The following is a 20754-nucleotide window of genomic DNA, read 5'->3' on the forward strand; positions in this document are numbered from 1 at the left end:
GCCTTTGGCTTGTTGGAGATCTTTAGTAGACTGCGTCATTTTCTTTCCTTTTCTTTTTAAGAATTGACTGGAACTCTTTAGCTGTGTAGTATTGACCCATCTGAACTTTCTTTTTTTTTTTTTTTATTTTTTTAAAAGATTTTATTTATTTTTTTGACAGAGAGAGACACAGCGAGAGCAGGAACACAAGCAGGGGGAGTGGGAGAGGGAGAAGCAAGCTTCCCGCAGAGCAGGGAGCCCGATGTGGGACTCGATCCCAGGACTCTGGGATCATGACCTGAGCCGAAGGCAGACGCTTAACGACTGAGCCACCCAGGCGCCCCCATCTGAACTTTCATTGTAAACAATTACTGTTCTTCTCCTTAACCTCAGCAAATGTCTGGTTGTAAACTCCTTAACACCTAGACATTTTGAACTTGTTTATCTCCATTGTGGTTCTTTGGTATCTGTGCCTTGCTGGTGGTAGGGGGAGGTAGAAATGCATCTTGACGAATATGGCTGAACGAAGGAACTGTCCTGATGGAATGCAGTGAATGTTAACAGCAACTTTGGTGCTACCCATCTGCCGAGGACTGCAGGTTCTAGGAATTTTAAATTTTCTGTTCTTAATTTGATGGCAATATTTTACACAACTCCCCCAGAAATATAACCTGTGTGTTCATACATATGTATGATATTACATGTTACAATATGGGTATACACACACACTTTTTGTCTATATTTTTTGGTAGTTCCTTGTCACTGAATGTGCCATGTCAGCAGCCCATCTCCCATCTCTGGGTTTACATTTAAGATGTTTTAATTGTTGTGGCCTATTGAGAAAGAACAGTGGCTGATCGAACACTAAACAATTTAGTGTGCCAAATGGAGGCCTAATGCTAGCATGGTGCTGTACATACAAAAGCAGAGGTTCCCTGTAGTTGAAATTGAGAGAAAGGGTGGAAGTGATTGTCCCATAGCCCACAGTAATGCGAGCTTGTAGGTTCCAGAAGAACTGGCTTAGGGACAGAAATTCAACTCCAGCAAACACCCATCCATCACATTCAGGTAACGTTCATTCATTTAAATCTTATTTTTTATATAATTTCATTTGTGTTTAATTTGTGAACTAGCTTTTGTCTTATAGGTATTAAGAGGTATAAGCATTAGAAATTTCCACTTATTGGGCACCTGGGTGGCTCAGTTGGTTAAGCAACTGCCTTCGGCTCAGGTCATGATCCTGGAGTCCCGGGATCGAGTCCCGCATCGGGGTCCCTGCTCGGCGGGGAGTCTGCTTCTCCCTCTCCCGCTCCCCCCTCTTGTGCTCTTTCTCTCTCTCACTCTCTCTCTCAAATAAATAAATAAAATCTTTAAAAAAAAAAAAAAGAAATTTCCACTTATTTTATGTGTGTCCTTAGTTAAGTGATACCAAGTTACTCAAGTGTGTGTGACACTTAAGAATTCAAGATTGGAATTAGACGAGTTCAGATCCCGGTTTATTGTGGGACTTTTGGTGGTTAATTATACCCTTTAAGCCTTGATTTCTTCATCTGTTAAATGGGATGACAAGAGTTCTCATATAATGCTGTGAAGGTTCATTGAGTCATCCATGTGCAGAGGTTCACATAGTGCCTGATTCATAGTGAGTGCTCTACAAGTGTTAGATGTTGACATAAGATAATTTTATTTTTTTTTAAGAGTCCAAAAATATTCCAGCTTGAGAGACCTGGAGTCAGGTAAACGCTTTAGTGTTTTTGAGAGCTCTGGGTTCAATCTGTGGCTCAGCCTCTTAGCCGGTCTTGTAACTGCTCATATGATCAGTTTCATAACAACTTCCCAGGGTTGTTGTGAAAACTAATTAATAGTAAATGCTGCATTTAGGGAGCGACTTCATATGCCGTACACTGTGCTAAGTACCTGTGTGCGTTATCTTTATTGCTGCTTGAAAGCTTAGCAGAATGAATAGTAGTGTCCTGTCCTGCAGACAAGGGAACTGAGAGGGAGGGGACAGAACTTGCCCTAGGCCATACAACTTCTAAGTGGCAAAGCAGAGTCTGGACACAGGGTCGCCCTGTTTCCACAGCTCCTGCCCCCTTCCTGAGATCCTATTGCAATGCAAGGGTGATTTCATCCAGCAAGTTTCTTCTGTGGCATGCAGCTGGGGATAGCCACATTAGGAATAAAAGCTGTGATGGGGAAAAGGGGAGGGATCATTTGCAATATTGGAGGAAAATTATGGTAGGTCTTTCACTGTGCCTAATGGGGACTCAGAGGCCTGGGGAGTAGGGTGTAGAAGGAGGACACAGGGTGTCCTGAAGATAAATGGCTGACTTCCCACATTTACCTGGGGCCAACAAATGCTTGTATATGTTTAGAAAAAATGTTACTTCATTAATTTAGGATTGATATTGATATTCTTAAAATACTGAGTATTCTGGAAATTAAAGGAAAACAGGGTACCTTGAAAGACTTCCTGGGGGATAGGATCTCTTGCATTTACCTCCCAGTTCTGCCATTCAGTTGATACGGAGTTTTAAGCAAGTTATAGTTCATCTAGATCTAGTTTCCCCATTTGTGCTGGTTTAGAAATGTGTAAAATGGCAAATACTTAACTCATTTTCAAGCTTGGTAGAGTATATAGAGTATATGCAAGAAAGGAGAGATACATATCCTGTGTTACACCCACACACACGCGCACACACGCACATACACACAGAGTGTCATGCATACTTCTTTGCAGACTGGCTCAGCACACTGTTTAATGAACATCTGCTAAGTGCCAGGTAGATTTTTCAGCTTGGATGACTCAAACATGAGTAAGGTGATGTCTTGGCTTAATTGTGATTTTCAGTTTGGTGGCCAGGGTGAAGCCTGTAGAAATAAAAGGGAAACTTCACATGAAACATATAATGACCTTGGATATTTCTCCTTGGCCACAATAGTAACAATAATGTATAGCATACTTCAGTAATTATGAAGTAATTTTCCTATTGAAGAAATGTTAAATAGTCTGAATGGAGAAAAAACTATATGTTCTTTTTTTATTATTTTTTTATTTTTTTTTATTCTTATGTTAATCCCCATACATTACATCATTAGTTTTAGATAAAGTGTTCCATGATTCATTGTTTGTGCATAACACCCAGTGCTCCATGCAGAATGTGCCCTCCTCAATCCCCAAAACTATATGTTCTATGTCCCTTCTCAGTGTTAACTCTTGATTCACCAGAGTGCAAAGACCAGGTGTTAAGGGGGCAGGCACATGGCTCTTTCAGTAACTCTTAGGGTTCCCTATGGCAAGTCTCTTCCTCGACCTTGCCTGACCCCCTAGGGTTCCCTGAGATGTGGCTAGAATAAGATTCTACTATATATACACAACATATGTGTTGAGAAAGGCAGAATTCTCTTTACTGTAAAGAAAGTGATAAGCATTGCTGAGTACGAGCCTCATATTGTCAATTCCCTTCAAACATTTCCAGTGGGTTGTCCAATAGTCAACTCAAAAAACATTTCCCAACATTATCTCAAACCTGATTCTTCTGTGTTCCCTATGGTGATTCATGGTGTTGGTGTCTACTGGTCACTCAGACTCAAAATCCCTGAGGTTTCCTAACTCCTTCCTCTCTCTTAATCCCCACATTTAATTGATGCCAGAGTTATGTGGACTCTCTCTTCTAATGTTCTGCCATGCCTGCTTTCCTCACCTGATTTACTGCCATCGACTGGGTTCATGACCTTGTCATCCCTCACCTGAACGACTGCAGCAGGCTCCTGGCTAGCCTCCCTGTCTATCCATTCGTCCCCCTGCCATTAATAATTAACGATTTCAAAAGCAAACCCCAGTACAGCACTTCTTCCAAACTCCTAAGTCTGGCATATAGGCATCTTCCTAATTTGGTCCCAAATAACCTTTTTGGTGTCATTTCCTACACTTCCCCTGAACCACTCTGAGCCACATGAATTTTTTCCTGTTGCCTAATTGAGCGCTTTGTTGTCTCTGCTGCCTGGAATTTTTTTCTCTACTTTATAAGAAAACTCCTACTTACCCTTTAGAAACCAAATCAAAGCGGTACTTCCTCCCTGAAACTTCCTCAGCTTCTTCTGGTCCAGTCAGTGCCCCACTCTGTAAACACCATGAGTTCACATGAGTTCATCATTATCTGATTGTGAATCATTCCCTTCTTCTCCTTCCACCCAATATATTATTGTGAACTCCTCTTAGGGAGACCCTCAAACCCCTTGCATAATTTTGCAGCTACAGCACACAATGCTGTGCTTGGTGTCTGATCAGTGTTTGCTGGTGGGCTAGATAAAATCATGCATGAGCAGCTTATATTTGAACCTTTATCTGCAAACCCCAATATTCGTACAGTGCATGAATAGATTGTATGTCCCAGAACATGAATTTAGGGGGCATGAGTCAACCCAGTATACAGGCTATCCTAAATTTTCCGGTATAGATTGACCTGCATTTAACAGCTGCATTTAATAGCAGAGGCAGGTGGTGGGTGGAGATGGGTATCTTGGAAACAGACCATATATAGCCTCCTGCTCAAGGGCTAAGAGAGCTGGCAGGTGATAAATGACCCCTGAGACCAATGTCGGGAAAATGCCATGATGTCAATAGTGATTCTCTCCAAGGTTGGGAGATTAAGGGTCATTTGATTCTCTTTGTGCTGTTAGTATTTACTAAGGTTTCTACAGTGAACATGTGTGACTTGTTAATAGGAGGATGGTGCTCTGGCAATTTCTTCCACCCATTAACTGTCACAGGCCTCAGGAACAGGGCAGGTGGCTCTGTCTGACCAGACCTCTTACCACTGTGCAGCAGGTTCTTTACAGGCTGGCCCTGCTCCTCTTTCCATCCTGCCTCAAGCACCCTGTGCTTCAGCCACACTGGTCTTTTTTTTTTTTTTTTTTTTGCTACTTATTTATTTTATGTAGCCAACACTTACTGATATCATATTCTAGGCCAGACACTATTCTAAGCACTTGGCAAATACCAACTCATTTAATTCTCATAGCTGTTATTATTCCCATTTTACATATGAGGCAACTGAGGTCATTCTGGATTATGTTTTTCTTTGTATGTGCTTTTCCTCCTTCCCTGTCACGTGCCGTTCAGTTCCTCCCTGTCACATCCCAGAATTTCTCTTCCAGAATTGGCATTGAAGCTTCAACTCCTCTGTGTCCATGAGCATCTTTTTAATATACAGTATCATAAATACTGTCTGTCTTGGGCAAGTAATTTTCATTTCTTCTCTCTGTACAATGTGTCTGGTCATGTTTACCTCACAGAGTTTGTGAGGATTGAATGGCATAATAGTTGAGCTGTCTGCTCAGGAAGTGAGCTTCCCTGATCTTGACCTTGTGCTCCTTGACACAGTTGCTGACACAGGACAGGTGTTGTCTGTGGAACCCTGAAGGGAAGGGAGAGTAGGAAAAACCAGGATGACCCAAAGTCAAGGCCGCTCAGGGAGAAGAGAGTGGTGGCACTTTCAGATGCCTCATAAAGGTGTGAGTGGATGGCAGTTGAGGAAAGACTGTTGGGTTTGGTCCCTGGTGACATTTTTGATACCAGCTTAGCAGGCTGTGGTGAGGTGGATGTAGTTGGCAAGTGGCTAAGGAGGAGGAGTGGGCGGGAAGGAAATGAAGGCTGAGGATGTAAGCATCTTCTCTTTCAGGAAGGGAAGAGGAAAGTGAGAGCAGTAGCAGGGCCAGAAGAAGGGTTCTTGGTATGGATGGGAGAGGCCCGAATGTGTCTATAGGTAGAAGGAAGTTCCTCAAAAAAGCACGGCTGGGGAGAATGTTCTTCTGTCTACCCATGCTCAGAATCCTTGTTGCCCTGCTTGGGGACTTAGCTGCATTAATGCTGTTACTTGTTTGCAGCCTGGTTATCCCAGGGCCCACTGGGCTTTGGGGTCAGTTGGGGTCCTTGATGAATATATTTAACCTGTCTGAGCTGCAGTATCCTTAACTTCTCCAAGAGACAGGATGAAAGAGAAGAAAAAAAAGATAAATCTTAGAATGCTTTTGATTTCCAGAGGGAAGAAGTTGGAGGGCGTGCTCGTGGGAAGGCTGTTCTCTTCTTCATAAAGCAGTGAGGGAGCACATCTCCTGGGATGAAGGGAATGGGAAAGGTTTGTAGTTCTGATAAGACTGGTGTTGTCCATGGAGGCCACCGGGTTCTCTCAAAGGAGGTGAGGAGCCGCAGTCAAGGCCTGGGGAAGCATAGAGAAGAAATTAGGATTATCGTTGACTTTCTGCAGCCAGGTATGAAGGAATAGGGAGGGTGTAGATAGAACTGGTCACTGACAAAATTGTCAAGAGATATGTGGGACTCATGAAGGGGTTGGGGGAGAAAGGGAAGAGAGAGAAGAAAGAGGATAGTATGGTGAAATGACCTCCAGAAGAGTCTAGTCAGCTGTCAGATGGGAGCTGGTGGCCTGGGAAAGTGGGCAGGTCTGAAAGTCTTATGGTGACAGTAAAAATGCAGAGCAGGTTCCTGAGAGCAGGACAGGGGGCTCAAAGGTTGTGACGAGAGGACAATTTTAGAATATTCAGTGAAGCAATTTTGAATGACCAGAGCCAGGAGGTAGCTGGGTCACCCCAAATATTACAGTGTTCTTCATTTCTCTGCTTTTCCTTCTATTCTTTATCATATGAATGTCTACCATCCTCTTCCCAAAGATAACTTAAGTCTTTGTACAGCTTTTTGTGTGGAATATATCAGTTAGTATTATTCAGTGAACTTTTTTATTTCTACATTGTGTTTGTAATGGTTTTTAATGGGTGTATTTTATCAACTTATGTTGGCACATGCTACTTTGTTTTCTTTTAGATTTTTCCCTTTGATGAATTTTCGGGTATGAGATTACTATGCTTCAGGGTGGAGGGAGGTCCTGATGTGTCCTTAGTTAATTGCTGCAGGCAGAAGTTCAGTGAGGAGAAAGAGAGAGGGGAATAGAGAAGTAGAGTAGAATATCCAACAATAGAATCTGAATGGAAGTTTTATGCGAATACCTTAAGTCCACCTCAAATCCTCCTGAGTTATCTGTGTTGCAGGAGAAAAAAGTAACTGGCTAGAGTTTGCATCTTTGTTCAAGTACCTGGAGTTCTTTTTTTTTTTAAAGGTTATTATTATTTTTTATTTATTTATTTTAGAGCTAGGGAGGGAGAGAGAGAGAGAGAAAGAGAGAGAGGGAGAGCGCATACGCAGCGGGGAGGGGCAGAAGGAGAGGGAAAGAATCTCAAGCAGACTCCATGCTGAGCACGGAGCCTTATGTGGGGCTTGATCTCACAGTCCTGAGATCATGACCTGAGCTGAAACCGAGAGTCAGAGGTGTAACTGACTGAGTGCCCCCTCAAGTACCTGGAATTTTGCTTGGTTTGGTCTTTGATGCTATTTTGGTGGAGTGAGGGAGTGGGGATGGAGTGCTGTCAACAAGATGTTGAAGAAATTGAAAAGATATATGTCTGAAAGGGGAAGGTGACAATAAAAGGGAGTTTTAGGGGCAAAAAAGTGTTTTGGGGGCAAGGATAGGAAAATTTCATCTTTAGAAATAAACAGAAATAATTACTTTTTATATAATAATATTATTATTTTATTACAGTTCTCACAATGTTAGTATTTTGAACAGTTTTGACAATAAATGGAAACATGATTTAGGTAATTATTAAGAAAACTGTAGTATTTTGAATCCGTGATTTCATTAACAAATATTTCTATTAATAACATTTTTTCTTGTTATGATTGCCTCCCTTTGTTTTTCTTTTAACAGAAAAAATACAGAAAGGGATTTATTGATGTTTCAAAAATCAAGTGTGTGGAAATAGTGAAGAATGATGAGGGTGTTATTCCCTGCCAAAATAAATACCCATTTCAGGTAAGCTGGCATGTTTTTTTGCCACAGCATAATTCTGGGTTTTTAGTCATGCTTACTATTCAACATTACAGTTTCCTGCCATTGCTTTGGTGGTTGGTAAAAAATAAAATTTTTTTTCAGCTTTAGTGAGGTGCAGTTGACACATAGGAATTGTGTATATTTAAGATGTACAACTTGATGTTTTGATATATGTGTACATTATGAGATGATCTCAGTTGAGTGATTAACGTATCCGTGACTTCACATAATTAGCATTTTCTTTCTTTTTCCCTTCCTTTCCTTCCCTCCTTCCCTCCTTCCATCCTTCCCCCTTCCCCCTTTCCCCTTCCCTCCTTCCCTCCTTCCCTCCTTCCTTCCTTCTTTCCTTCTTCTTTCCTTCCCGTGTGTGAGCACTTAAGACCTACCCTCGTAGCAAATTTCAAGTATACAATACAGTACTGTTAACTGTAGTCACCGTGCTGTACATTAGATTTCCAGAACTCATTCATGTTGCTTAACTGAAACTTTGTACCCTCTGACCAACATCTCCCCATTTACCCTTCCTCCCTGTCCCTGGCAACCACCACTCTCTCTTCTGCTATGAGTTTGACTATTTTAGATTCCACATAGAGTGAGATCATGCAGTATTTGTCTTTCTGTGTCAGAAGGGAGGTTTCTAGCCTTCTATTTCTTTTTAGCCAGTCAAGGTGTTTCTGCCTTGTGACTGTGACCAAAGGTAAAGTGACAGACCAAAGACAAAATTCTTGGGTTAGTTTCCCAGGCTGAATTTTATTACTAATATTAAAAATGCTAAGAATAAGGCTTTAATTGCTCACCACGAGTTACCTCTAAAAGAGGCACTGTGGTTCACAGTTCAGGCTCTGAAGTCAGGATCCTGGTTTTCTGGATTGCCAGCCAGATGAGATGGGCAGGTGACGGAGCACAGCATTAGGGGGCACCATATGCAGTGTGTTCTGTATGAATGGTGCCGTATGGAGGTACACAGGAGGGGAAGGTCTGGGGATCAGCCTTAGTCTCCTCCTCCGTAAAATGTAAATACTGATACCTTAATGGTAGGATTAACTGAGTTAATGTCTGTAAAGCACATAGTCTAGAGTTGGGATAGTGTTTAATAAAGTTATAGTGGCAAAAGGAAGGTATAGCAATAACACTGACAGAGTAGTCCATTCATGTAAAATATTCAGAAAAATGCTAGATTAGAGTAATCCCTGCTACACCAAATTTACTTAAGGATCTTCAGTTAATTAGATTGCAAGAAATAAGATTCGTGAAGCATCTTGGCCTCTCTCTCTATTTTTTCCTCTATAAAAACGCAGTCCATAGGGGCGCCTGGGTGGCTCAGTCGTTAAGCGTCTGCCTTCGGCTCAGGTCATGATCCCAGGGTCCTGGGATCGAGCCCCGCATCGGGCTCCCTGCTCCGCGGGGAGCCTGCTTCTCTCTCTCCCACTCCCCCTGCTTGTGTTCCCTCTCTCTTGCTGTGCCTCTCTGTCAAATAAAAAAAAAAAACAAAAAAAAAACACAGTCCTTTGCAAAATGTGTATCCCACTTGATGTAGACATGAAGAAATAGATACGCTGTTGTAAGAAAGGAATGTAGGTTCTTTGGATCCAAAGTAATTGACTTTTATTTGATCATTTCAGAATCATTTATTGATGCCTCTGGTACCAAGGGCTCTGTGCTAGACAGAAGTGCTGTGTCTAAGTATTTCTACCTATTCCATCTTTTGTTTTATTTTAGGTTGTTCATGATGCTAACACACTTTACATTTTTGCACCTAGTGCACAAAGCAGGGACCGGTGGGTGAAGAAGTTAAAAGAAGGTAAAACTCATAATGAAATATTAACTGTACATAATTTTAGGATATAACATTGTTATCACTAGAAGAGAAATATGGCTAATGTATCTTGCATTTTTAATCTTTTAATCTACAATAAGTGTTTCTCTGAGGACCCTCTGCTATTGTGATACATGATGAAGACAACTTCCTCTTTTATAATCTGATTCCTTCTAGTGGTATGCACGTAGTTTCTAAAAAATGCATGCTTTCATTTAATGCCTAAAACATTTAAAGATGAGAAAGCACTGGGCTTTTATGATAATAGGATTTTATTTTCTAAGAAATGGCCTATGTAGTCAACATTTGGTGTGGATGATGACTTATGCGTAGAGTGTCTCAATGGGTGATTTGTTCTGCACAGTCCTCATCCCTTCTTCTGCAGAACAGAATGGTGTGGGCTGACTTGTGTGTTTACCCATCATGGTACAGCAGAGGTCACTTCTGCTAACAAGGATGCTTCATCAAAATAAGAAGGTGGAAGAGAACCATATGGATTTTCTGAATGCTGGGTTGTATGATGTTATGAAGGTGTTTTCATAATAAACGTAATATCTGAGAAATAGAGAATGATTGACAGTGTTACCTACAAAATGTTCTGTCATCTGTTTTATCTCACTAATCATTTAATGTTTCTATGAATTACAGAAATAAAGAACAACAACAATATTATGATTAAATATCATCCTAAATTTTGGGCAGACGGAAGTTATCAGTGTTGCAGACAAACTGAAAAATTAGCACCTGGATGTGAAAAATATAACCTTTTTGAAAGTAGTAAGTATTTATTTTATAATTATATTATGTGCAGGATATACATACTATTGGTATAGTGTGAAAGTGACTTGGTTTTGATTCTGATGTTGGTTAACTATAACGTTTACACCTTTTAGCACCGTGTAAATGTAGGGTGGGTGTATTTTGTATGAATAATTATGTTTATTTAGCAGTGGGGCCATCTCATGGAATCAAAAGGTCTATTTTCAAGAGCTTTTATCACAATATGGAAGCCTGATCAAAATGACTCTATTAAAAGCATGAACTTAATGTGGCACCATCAGCAGCTTTTTTCTTTTCAGCTTTATTGAGGTACAATTAGCAAATAAAATTGTAAGATATTTAAAGTGTACAGTGTGATGATTTGGCATACTGATGCATTGTGGAAGGATTCTTCCCGTGAAGTTAGTTAAGACATCTGTTACCTCACATGTGTACCTTTTGGTGTGTATGTGTGAGAATATTTAAGTTCTACTCTCAGTACATTTCAGTTATACATTACAGTGTTACCAATTAGAGTCACCACGTTATACATTAGACTCTCAGGCCTTATTCATCTTAAAAGTGAAAAGTTGTGCCCTCTACCCACATCTCTATCTCCCTCTCCCCAACGCCCATCTCCTGGCAACTACTTTTTCTACTCTCTGTTACTTGGGTTTGACTTTTCTTTTAATTTTAAATTCTGCATATAAGTGAAACAATGTGGTATTTGTCCTTTTTCTGTCTGGCTTATTTCACTTAGTATAATACCCTCCAGGTTCATCCATGTTGTTGCACATGGCAGGATTTCCTTCTTTTTAAAGGCGAGATAACATTCCATTATATATATATATATGTATACACACAGTACATTTTCTTTATCATTTCCTCTCTTGATGGACATTTAGGTTGTTTTCATACCTTGGCTATTGTGAATAATGCTGCTATGAATGTGGAAGTGCAGATATCTCTTCAAGGTACTGCTTTCCTTCCCTTTGCATATATACCCAGAAGTGGGATTGCTGAGTCATATGGTAGTTCTATTTTTAATTTCCTGAGGAACCTCCATACTGTGTTCTCCCAGCAACAGTGCACGAGGCTTTTCTCCACACCCTCCCAGCATTTGTTACCTCTTGTGTTTTTGATAATAGTCATTTTGACAATTATGAGGTGATATCTCATTGTGGTTTTGATTTGCATTTCCCTGATGGTGAGTGATGTTGAGCATCTCGTAATGTAGCTGTTGGCCATCTGACTGTCTTCTTTGGAAAAATGTCTGTTCAGGTCCTTTGCAACACTTTTAATTGAGTTATTTGAGTTTTTTGGCTATTGAGTTATAGGAGTTGCCTGTATATTTTGGATATTAACCCCTTATCAGATATGTGATTTGCAAGTGTTTTCTCCTCTTCTGTGGGCTGCCTTTCCATTTTGTTGATGGTTTCCTTTGCCGAGTGTAAGCTTTTTAGTTTGTCGTAGTCTCACTTGTTTACCAAGAATAAGACATGGCCCCAATCCCTCTGGCATTTTTAGTCTGCTCAGGAAGGCAGAAAACAAACCAGCTTCGAAAGCATTTTAAATTCTTCTCTGAAATAGTGATATAAGCAACATGTACCAGAATGAGAGAGTCCAAGTAGATTTCTCATCTGTGTGTTTTCACTTTTTGTTAAAACTTTCAATCATTGGAAGATGGCATTTTGACCTATTTTTGTTGTCATTTTCAGGTATAAAAAAAGCATTACCTCCAGCACCAGAAAAAAAGAAGGTAGGTGGTCCTTACCTTTTGGAAATATTTACAGTTTTAATAAGTAAGTTTATATTCATTCACATGATTCTGTCCCCCTTCCCCACCATATCATATCAGAAACCAATATGCTAAGGATTTTTAAATTTTTTTTGGTATCAAATAATATTAATTTAACTATATCACAGATTATCACTGGGGCCCTCTCTTCATCTGGCATTTTGCTTATATTTTGGCTTCAAGAACTGTAAAAAAGGTATGGGACTTTAAAGGAATATTTCAGTCTTACGACCACAGTATTATGTCAAAAAAGTGAATTCAGTGATTTAATGATATGCCTTTGAAGAGTGGGGTATGGTTGGAAACACATGTACTTGGGACTCAGATAGTACCCCATGTGAATCTGGTACAAGTGACTTTGGGTGGATTACTTAAACCATTGTTTCCTCAGTTGTAAAATGGGAGTTATACACTCTATTTCATAGAATCAGTATTAAGAATAAAAGAAAAAGTGTGTTAGGTAGTAGGTGCGTGCCTTGCACATAGTAGGCACAAAGAAGTGCAAAATGCTCTGATTGAGAGGAGACCCGATAAAAGACTCACTCTCTAATGTGTCTCTTCCCCTTTGCAGGCCCCTGGAATGGTGGGTCCACCTTTAGTCCTTTGGTTTCTACTCACATAACCCTGGAAGGCTAGCCCTGACACCGAGCAGAGGCTCTTTGATGTTTAAAGAGGGTTTTTGCTCATGCCCTATATTCTGAAACCCATGAGAAGTCCAGTAGCACCAATATCATCAAAGTCATGGGAGGGTTCCCCAGATTGTATTAGGTAGACTTGAGGTTTCTGCTTTATTCTCTGGTGGTGTGTGAGTCATTTAGTGTTTTGCTTCACATCCAGTTTCAAAGAGAATGACTACATTTTCATATGTTGTCTCCTTTTCTTAGCGAAGGCCTCCCCCACCAATTCCACCTGAAGAAGACAACAGTGAAGAAATCGTTGTAGCCATGTATGATTTCCAAGCAACAGAAGCGCATGATCTCAGATTAGAGAGAGGCCAAGAGTATATTATATTAGAAAAGAATGATGTTCATTGGTGGAGAGCAAGAGATAAATACGGGTAAGTATTCCCTCTGTGTATGACACACAGCGGGTGGGTGGGAGTTATGGGCTGAGTGCTGAGTCTAACTATTATGTAATGAGACTAGTTCAGTCAACAGTAAATGAAAGTACACATTATTACTTTGCAGTAACACAATGTATTCTTAGTAATGACTCAATAAATGCAAATGGATCAACTACTTCTTTCCAGAAATTAGAATGCATTACATTGGTCTCTTTCTCATTCATTATTTGTTTAATTAGATTATTTTGATCTTGGGAGAATGACATTTTAGGTTTTTTTCCCTGAGGTAAGTAATCTTACATTTTTCTAAGAGAGAGAATGTGTGTGTCTGTGTGCGCGTGTGCACACATATGTGCATGTGTGTGTATATATATATATATATATATAAAATACATGTATAAAATACATATATACACATAAATGCAAGAATTTTTAAAATGGGGTGCCTGGGTGGCTCAGATTGTTAAGCGTCTGACTCTCAGTTTCGGCTCAAATCATGATCTCAGGGTTGTGGGATCAAGCCCTGCGTTGGGATCTGCACTCAGTATGGAGTCTGAGATTCTTTCCCCTCTCTCCACCTCTGCCCTCCCCCCCACCCCCGCTAGCGTGCGAATGCTCTTTCTCTCTCTCAAATAAATAAAATCTAAAAAAAAAGAAAGAAATTTAAAAACAAGCATTATTTACGCAAGATGAGTTTGGATTTAAAGGAACAGTCCTTTCAACTTTATTATTTGGTAAGTGATTAGTAAATATGGATAAACATAGGGGATGAGTATCTTTTAGGCTTCATTAAAGAGACTATATCCTGTGTTTACCTCTGAAATATAATCCTGTTTATATTCTGAGCTCCTGTGGATAAAAAGAAGAGGACTTTTTGTCCTGGCCAGAGCATACCTTCCCTCCAAATCTGCTTTCTCACCTCCTTGCCCCATCTCCCAATTCCAATTCTCTATTCCTCACTTCACTTCTGGACTGATTTACCAATCCTCCCAATTGTTTTTTTTTTTTTTTTAGAGTATTTAAAAGTAAATTCAAATCATTCTGTCATTTTACCCCTGAATCTAACTACTAAAGATGTTTTTAAACAACTGCTATGTCATTATCATACTTAATAATAATTAAAAAAATACCATCTATAGACTTTACCCTAACATTTTCAGGACTGGAGGAAGAGTATAAATGAAAGCCCACATATCATTTATCTAAATATTTTGAAGCCCTAAGTCAAGCTTACAAACTGGTAAATAAAATAACATTTATCCTCTAACTTAACAAACACACCTTCAAAATGACAAGGAAGCAAGGTTTGAATTAGAGTCCCGTGCCAGAATGTGACAGTGCATGGAGGGCTGGCTCTCTGAGGTCCTCTCATTCTCTTCTACCCCAGCTCCATCCCACATGCACCATGTGGATTTCCCAGCCATACGGACAAGCTCTGTCCACATCGCTCGCAGAAGCCACTCCCCAACTTGGCCACTCCTTGGACTTGGGCTAGAAGGAGTTGCACGTAACCAGCATAATTTGCTTTTCAGAGTATAAGGTGGAAAGGTCTGTGTTGGCCTTAGCAATGGACAGAGAATTTGGGGGTCCTAGTTATCCAGGTGATGGTCTAGAAGAGGGCTAAGGGAACATGGACTTTAGCATGCTCTTGAAAGTGTGAGGTCATGGCAGGGGCCCCTCTGGTCTAAGGATGGTACCAATTTCATAATTCCATTTTCCCCTGATTAGCTCTAAGATGTTTTTATGCAATTTAATTAAGATTAAAATAAGGTCCAGATACTGCATTTTGGCTTGGCTGATATGTCTCTTATTCTACAACAGTCCCCATCCTTCTTTTTTTTTTTCCAAGTTTGATTTATTGATGAAACCAGATCATTTACCCTACGAAATGAGCCATAATCTAGATTAACCTAATTGCTTTCACATGGTATCATTTAATGTGTCTCCGTGTCCTATATTTCCTGTAAATTGTAGTCTAGAGGCTTGATCACATTAGAAATTGATATCTGGTTGTCCCACTTCTAATGATGTGAAGATTGCTCAGTGGTCCAGGTGATGATAAAGTTCTTCATCAGGGTTTCACCTAATGATTTTGGCATTCATTAGTGATTACTGCTTAGATCCATTATTTCATTAGGGATTGTAAAATGGTGATTTTCTAACTCTGCATTCTGTCTGTATTTATTAATTCTCTAGAGAAGAACTATCTCATCAGTCAGTTCATTTGGTTTGTGCAGCAAAGGCAAGAGAAATGTTTGATTTTTTCCTTTTACCAATTTTCAGAATGATGGGTTGATGACTGAGCCTCCTCACCTTATCAGTGATAACAATGGTAACCAATAATTGTTTTAAGGGTTATTATGGATGCATATCGCAACCATTGCGGTCATTATTCTTTTTGATTGAATTGACCCATCTTAGGTCAGTGGTAGCTGGTTTGAGACCTCTTTAATCTTTCTTAGTTTCCTTGCTTTCTGGGTAAAATAAGACAGCTCAAGTTCATCTGGTATTTTTTCCTGGCCAAACCTTCAATGTGCCATTTTTCCAAGGAATGCTGGCTCCTTTTAGTGAGATAGTGTTTGGACAACAATTAGGGTGCTAGGATTCTAATTACTCCTAGAGTGTCTTTGTTTCTGGGCCTTTCTCGGTGCAGCAGAGCTACATATATGTACTTGTGTGTGTGTGTGTGTGTGTGTGTGTGTATTATGAGTTCCTACTAATAGTTCAAATTCAAATTTAAGATTACAAGGATTTTACTCAATTTTTAAAATTTTATACACATGTCTTTTATTTTACACTAAAATCTTGACTCCTACCAAGATTCTACCTATTAGGATTGCTTCCTTTTTTATTTAAAAAATTTTTAAGTTTCACTGAAGTATGATTGACAAATAAAAAATTACATATATTTAAGGTATACATCATGATGTTTTGATGTATGTATGCATTTTGAAATGATTTCCAAATCAAATGAAAAGAGCCCTCATTTGACACAGTTTTCTTTTTGTTTGTGAGCATTTGAGATTTTCTCTAGCAAACTTCAAGTATGAGGACTTTTTCAGTGGTAATGTGTGTAAGAGTCATCTGGGGTAAAACTGAAGTTTCCTTGGCTTCACATAGGCCTTCTCATTCAGTTCTCTTGGGGTATGATCCAAGAATTCACCTTTTTAGCAAGTGTCCCAGATGATGCTGATGTAGAAGTCAGGGATTACCCTCTGTGAAACAGTACTCTACACGGACTGTTGGAGTATTGGCAAGATGGGTATTTTTATCTGACACTTTAACTTTTCTGAAATCGTGATTTCTTTCAAACATCCCAAGAAATTGTGAATTCAGGAGAAGCATCATGGAATATTAGGAAGGGCTCTGAACCTATCATAAGGTCAGATTTTAAGTTCTGGCCCTGTTACTGGCTAGCTTTGGGACCTGGAGAAAGTCCCTGAATCTTTCCAAGCCGTGGTTTCCCCACCAGGAAGTGGGGACAGTTGTGCCTGCCTACCTCAGAATTTTAGGGAAGGTCAAATGAGGAAGTAGTTTGTAAAGCATCAGATGCTATAGATACATTGAATTATTGGGGGTTGACTAGTTTTTCTTAAAGCTTTAGGTAATATAGTGCTTTAATATTTTCACAAAGGCAGTAATTTTTCTTTTAATAACCTCTCAGTAAAATAATTTCAGTTTACCTATTTTCCTTCTTTCCAGGAGTGAAGGTTATATCCCAAGTAATTATGTAACAGGAAAGAAATCAAACAACTTAGACCAATATGAGTAAGTAAATGACTATTTTATGAATATGGAGAACCAAAAAATGTTTTCATTTTCCTAATTATGTAAGACATTTTGGAGATTAATGGGTATCTTTCATTAACTCAGTTGTCTAGAGTGGTAAAAGATGTTGTGAGAATTAGTTTCTATAGTACACATTACCTGAAAGTACTGTGTATGAATGGAATAACACAGGCAAATACAATTGAACTGATTGTAAACAAATCAGAGCTTAGCTGACTTTGAAATACAGATTATTGTTCATTCATTCAAGAAATCAGAATACAGTTTCTAAGAGTGGTCTTTAAAAAAGCATGTTTGTGCACGCCTGGGTGGCTCAGTCGGTTAAGCATCTCCCTTTGGCTCAGGTCATGATCCCAGGGTCCTGGGGTCAAGCCCCACATCAGGCTTCCTGCTCAATGGGGAGCCTGCTTCTCCCTTTCCTTCTGCCACTCCCTCTGCTTGTGCTCTCTCTCTGTCAAATAATTAAAATCTTTAAAAAAAAAAAAAAGGTAAAAAAACATGTTTGTGGGGCACCTCGCTGAATCAGTCAGTAGAACATGTGACCCTTGATCTTGGCATTGTAAGTTTGAGCCCTGCATTGGGTATAGAGATTACTTAAAAACAAAATCTTAAAGTTTGTTTCTTTTTTCTAGCTATAATAGAAATATATGATTGCTGTTTTAAAATTGTTTGAAAATACGAAAAATGTTAATAACAAAAATTACTCATAAATCAACTAGAGTTGACCTCTTAACATTAGCATTTCATTTCAATTTTTTTTTTACTATTTTTTAAGGAATAGAATCATGCTATGTATGTGTTATATCCTCTTTATTCTACTTCACAGTGTATTATGAGTGTGAGTTTTCCTCATACCATTAGATATTCTTCAAAAACATTTTCATAACTGCATTATATTTCATTCAGTCATAAATTCATCAAGTATTTACTGAGAGCTTAGCATGTGTAAGGCACTGTGCTAGGCCTTAGTGGGTACAACCAGGCACGTGGCACACGGATGTACAATAATTTACATAACCATTTTCTTATTTGTACGGCATTGTGGTGTTTAGCATCTTTGCTGTATAATAATAACTGAGATAACCTCTTTCTGCTTATTATCATAAACTAGATCTCTAAAAATTTATGGACTTGGCTAAAGGCTAGTTACGAACTTGTTAAGACTCCTAATTCATGCTGTCAAATTGCTTTCCAGAGAAGGCAATGGGTGTACTATAGCAGTGCGTGGCCAGGTTTTAATGAGAGGCTCATATATACCAAATAGACTTTTGTGATTATTCTGAGGTGGTCATTCTGAGGCTTCATTCACTTATTTAAAAGCACCACCACCAGACATACCTCAATATCATAAAAGCCATCTATAAAAAACCCACAGCGAATATCATTCTCAATGGGGAAAACCTGAGAGCTTTCCCCCTAAGGTCAGGAACATGGCAGGGATGTCCACTATCACCACTGCTGTTTAACATAGTACTAGAAGTCCGAGCCACAGCAATCAGACAACAAAAAGAAATAAAAGGCATCTGAATCAACAAAGAAGAAGTCAAACTCTCACTCTTTGCAGATGATATGATACTTTATGTGGAAAACTCAAAAGACTCCACCCCAAAACTGCTAGAACTCATACAGGAATTCAGTCAAGTGGCAGGATATAAAATCAATGCACAGAAAGCAGTGGCATTCCTATACACCAACAACAAGACAAGAAAGAGAAATTAAGGAGTCGATCCCATTTACAATTGCACCCCAAACCATAAGATACCTAGGAATAAATCTAACCAAAGAGGCAGAGGATCTGTACTCAGAAAACTATAGAACACTTATGAAAGAAATTGAGGAAGACACAAAGAGGTGGAAAAACGTTCCATGCTCATAGATTGGAAGAACAAATATTGTGAAGATGTCAATGCTACCTAGAGCAATCTACACATTTAATGCAATCCCTATCAAAATACCATCCACTTTTTTCAAAGAAATGGAATAATCCTAAAATTTGTATGGAACCAGAAAAGACCCCGCATAGCCAGAGGAATGTTGAAAAAGAAAAGCAAAGCTGGTGGCATCACAATTCCAGACTTCAAGCTCTATTACAAAGCTGTAATCATCAAGACAGTATGGTACTAGCAATAAACAGACACATAGATCAATGGAACAGAATAGAGAGCCCAGAAATGAACCCTCAACTCTATGGTCAACGAATCTTCGACAAAGCAGGAAAGAATGTCCAATGGAAAAAAGACAGTCTCTTCAACAAATGGTGTTGGGAAAATTGGACAGCCACATGCAGAAGAATGAAACTGGACCGTTTCCTCGCACCACACACAAAAATAGACTCAAAATGGATGAAAGACCTAAATGTGAGACAGGAATCCATCAAAATCCTTGAGGAGAACACAGGCAGCAACCTCTTTGACCTCAGCCGCAGCAACTTCTTTCTAGACACATTGCCAAAGGCAAGGGAAGCAAGGGCAAAAATGAACTCTATGGGGACTTCATCGAGATAAAAATCTTTTGCCCAGCAAAGGAAACAGTCAACAAAACCAAAAGACAACTGACAGAATGGAAAATATTTGCAAATGACATATCAAATAAAGGGCTATTATCCAAAATCTATAAATAACTTATCAAATTCAACACCCAAAGAACAAAAAATCCAATCAAGAAATGGGCAGAAGGCATGAACAGACATTTCTGCAAAGAAGACATCCAGATGGCCAACAGACACATGAAAAAGTGCTTAACATCACTCGGCATCAGGGAAATAAAAATCAAAAGCACAATGAGATACCACCTCACACCAGTCAGAATGGCTAAAATTAACAAGTCAGGAAATGACAGATGTTGGCGGGGATGCAGAGAAAGGGGAACCCTCCTACACTGTTTTTGGGAATGCAAGCTGGTGCAGCCACTCTGGAAAACAGTATGGAGGTTCCTCAAAAAGTTGAAAATAGAGCTACCCTATGTCCCAGCAATTGCACTACTGGGTATTTACCCCAAAGATACAAAAGTAGTGATCCGAAGGGGTACGTGCACCCCAGTGTTCGTAGCAGCAATGTCCACAATAGCCAAACTATGGAAAGAGCCTAGATGTCCATCAACAGATGAATGGATAAAGAAGACATGGTGTATATATACAATGGAATATTATGCAGCCATCAAAATATGAAATATTGCCATTTGCAATGATGTGGATGGAACTAGAGGGTATTATGCTAAGCAAAATAAATCAATCAGAGATAGATAATTATCATATGATCTCGCTGATATGTGGAATTTGAGAAACAAGGCAGAGGATCATTGGAGAAGGGAGGGAAAAATGGAACAAGATGAAACCAGAGAGGGAAACAAACCATAAGAGACTCTTAATCTCAGGAAACAAACTGAGGGTTGCTGGAGTGGAGGTGGGTAGAAGGGATGGGGTGGCTGGGTGATGGACATTGGGGAGGGTATGAGCTATGGTGAGTGCTGTGAACTGTGTAAGACTGATGAATCACAGACCTGTACCCCTGAAACAATGCATTAAATGTTAATAAAAAGAAAAAAGAAAAAAGAAAAAAATAATAAAATAAAACACAACCACCACCACCACCACCAAGAAAAAGCTGTCTCCTCTGTCCATATCACTTTCTGTAATGTAAGTATCCCT

The 20754-nt window shown here is 39.4% G+C and overlaps 1 protein-coding gene across 1 annotated transcript in view; it reads left to right on the plus strand.

The window, feature by feature from the left end:
• The window catches only part of TEC (tec protein tyrosine kinase), a 138050-nt gene that overhangs the window by 94164 nt on the left and 23132 nt on the right, over positions 1–20754 (plus strand). The window contains exons 3-8 of the mRNA XM_021701717.1: positions 7761–7865; positions 9603–9684; positions 10348–10476; positions 12177–12217; positions 13141–13313; positions 17022–17087. Coding sequence (XP_021557392.1) covers positions 7761–7865; positions 9603–9684; positions 10348–10476; positions 12177–12217; positions 13141–13313; positions 17022–17087 — 596 coding nt within the window. The remainder of the gene's footprint in view (positions 1–7760; positions 7866–9602; positions 9685–10347; positions 10477–12176; positions 12218–13140; positions 13314–17021; positions 17088–20754) is intronic.

The sequence above is a fragment of the Neomonachus schauinslandi genome, chromosome 2 (genome assembly GCF_002201575.2).
Source record: "Neomonachus schauinslandi chromosome 2, ASM220157v2, whole genome shotgun sequence".
NCBI classification, from domain to species: Eukaryota; Metazoa; Chordata; class Mammalia; order Carnivora; family Phocidae; genus Neomonachus; species Neomonachus schauinslandi.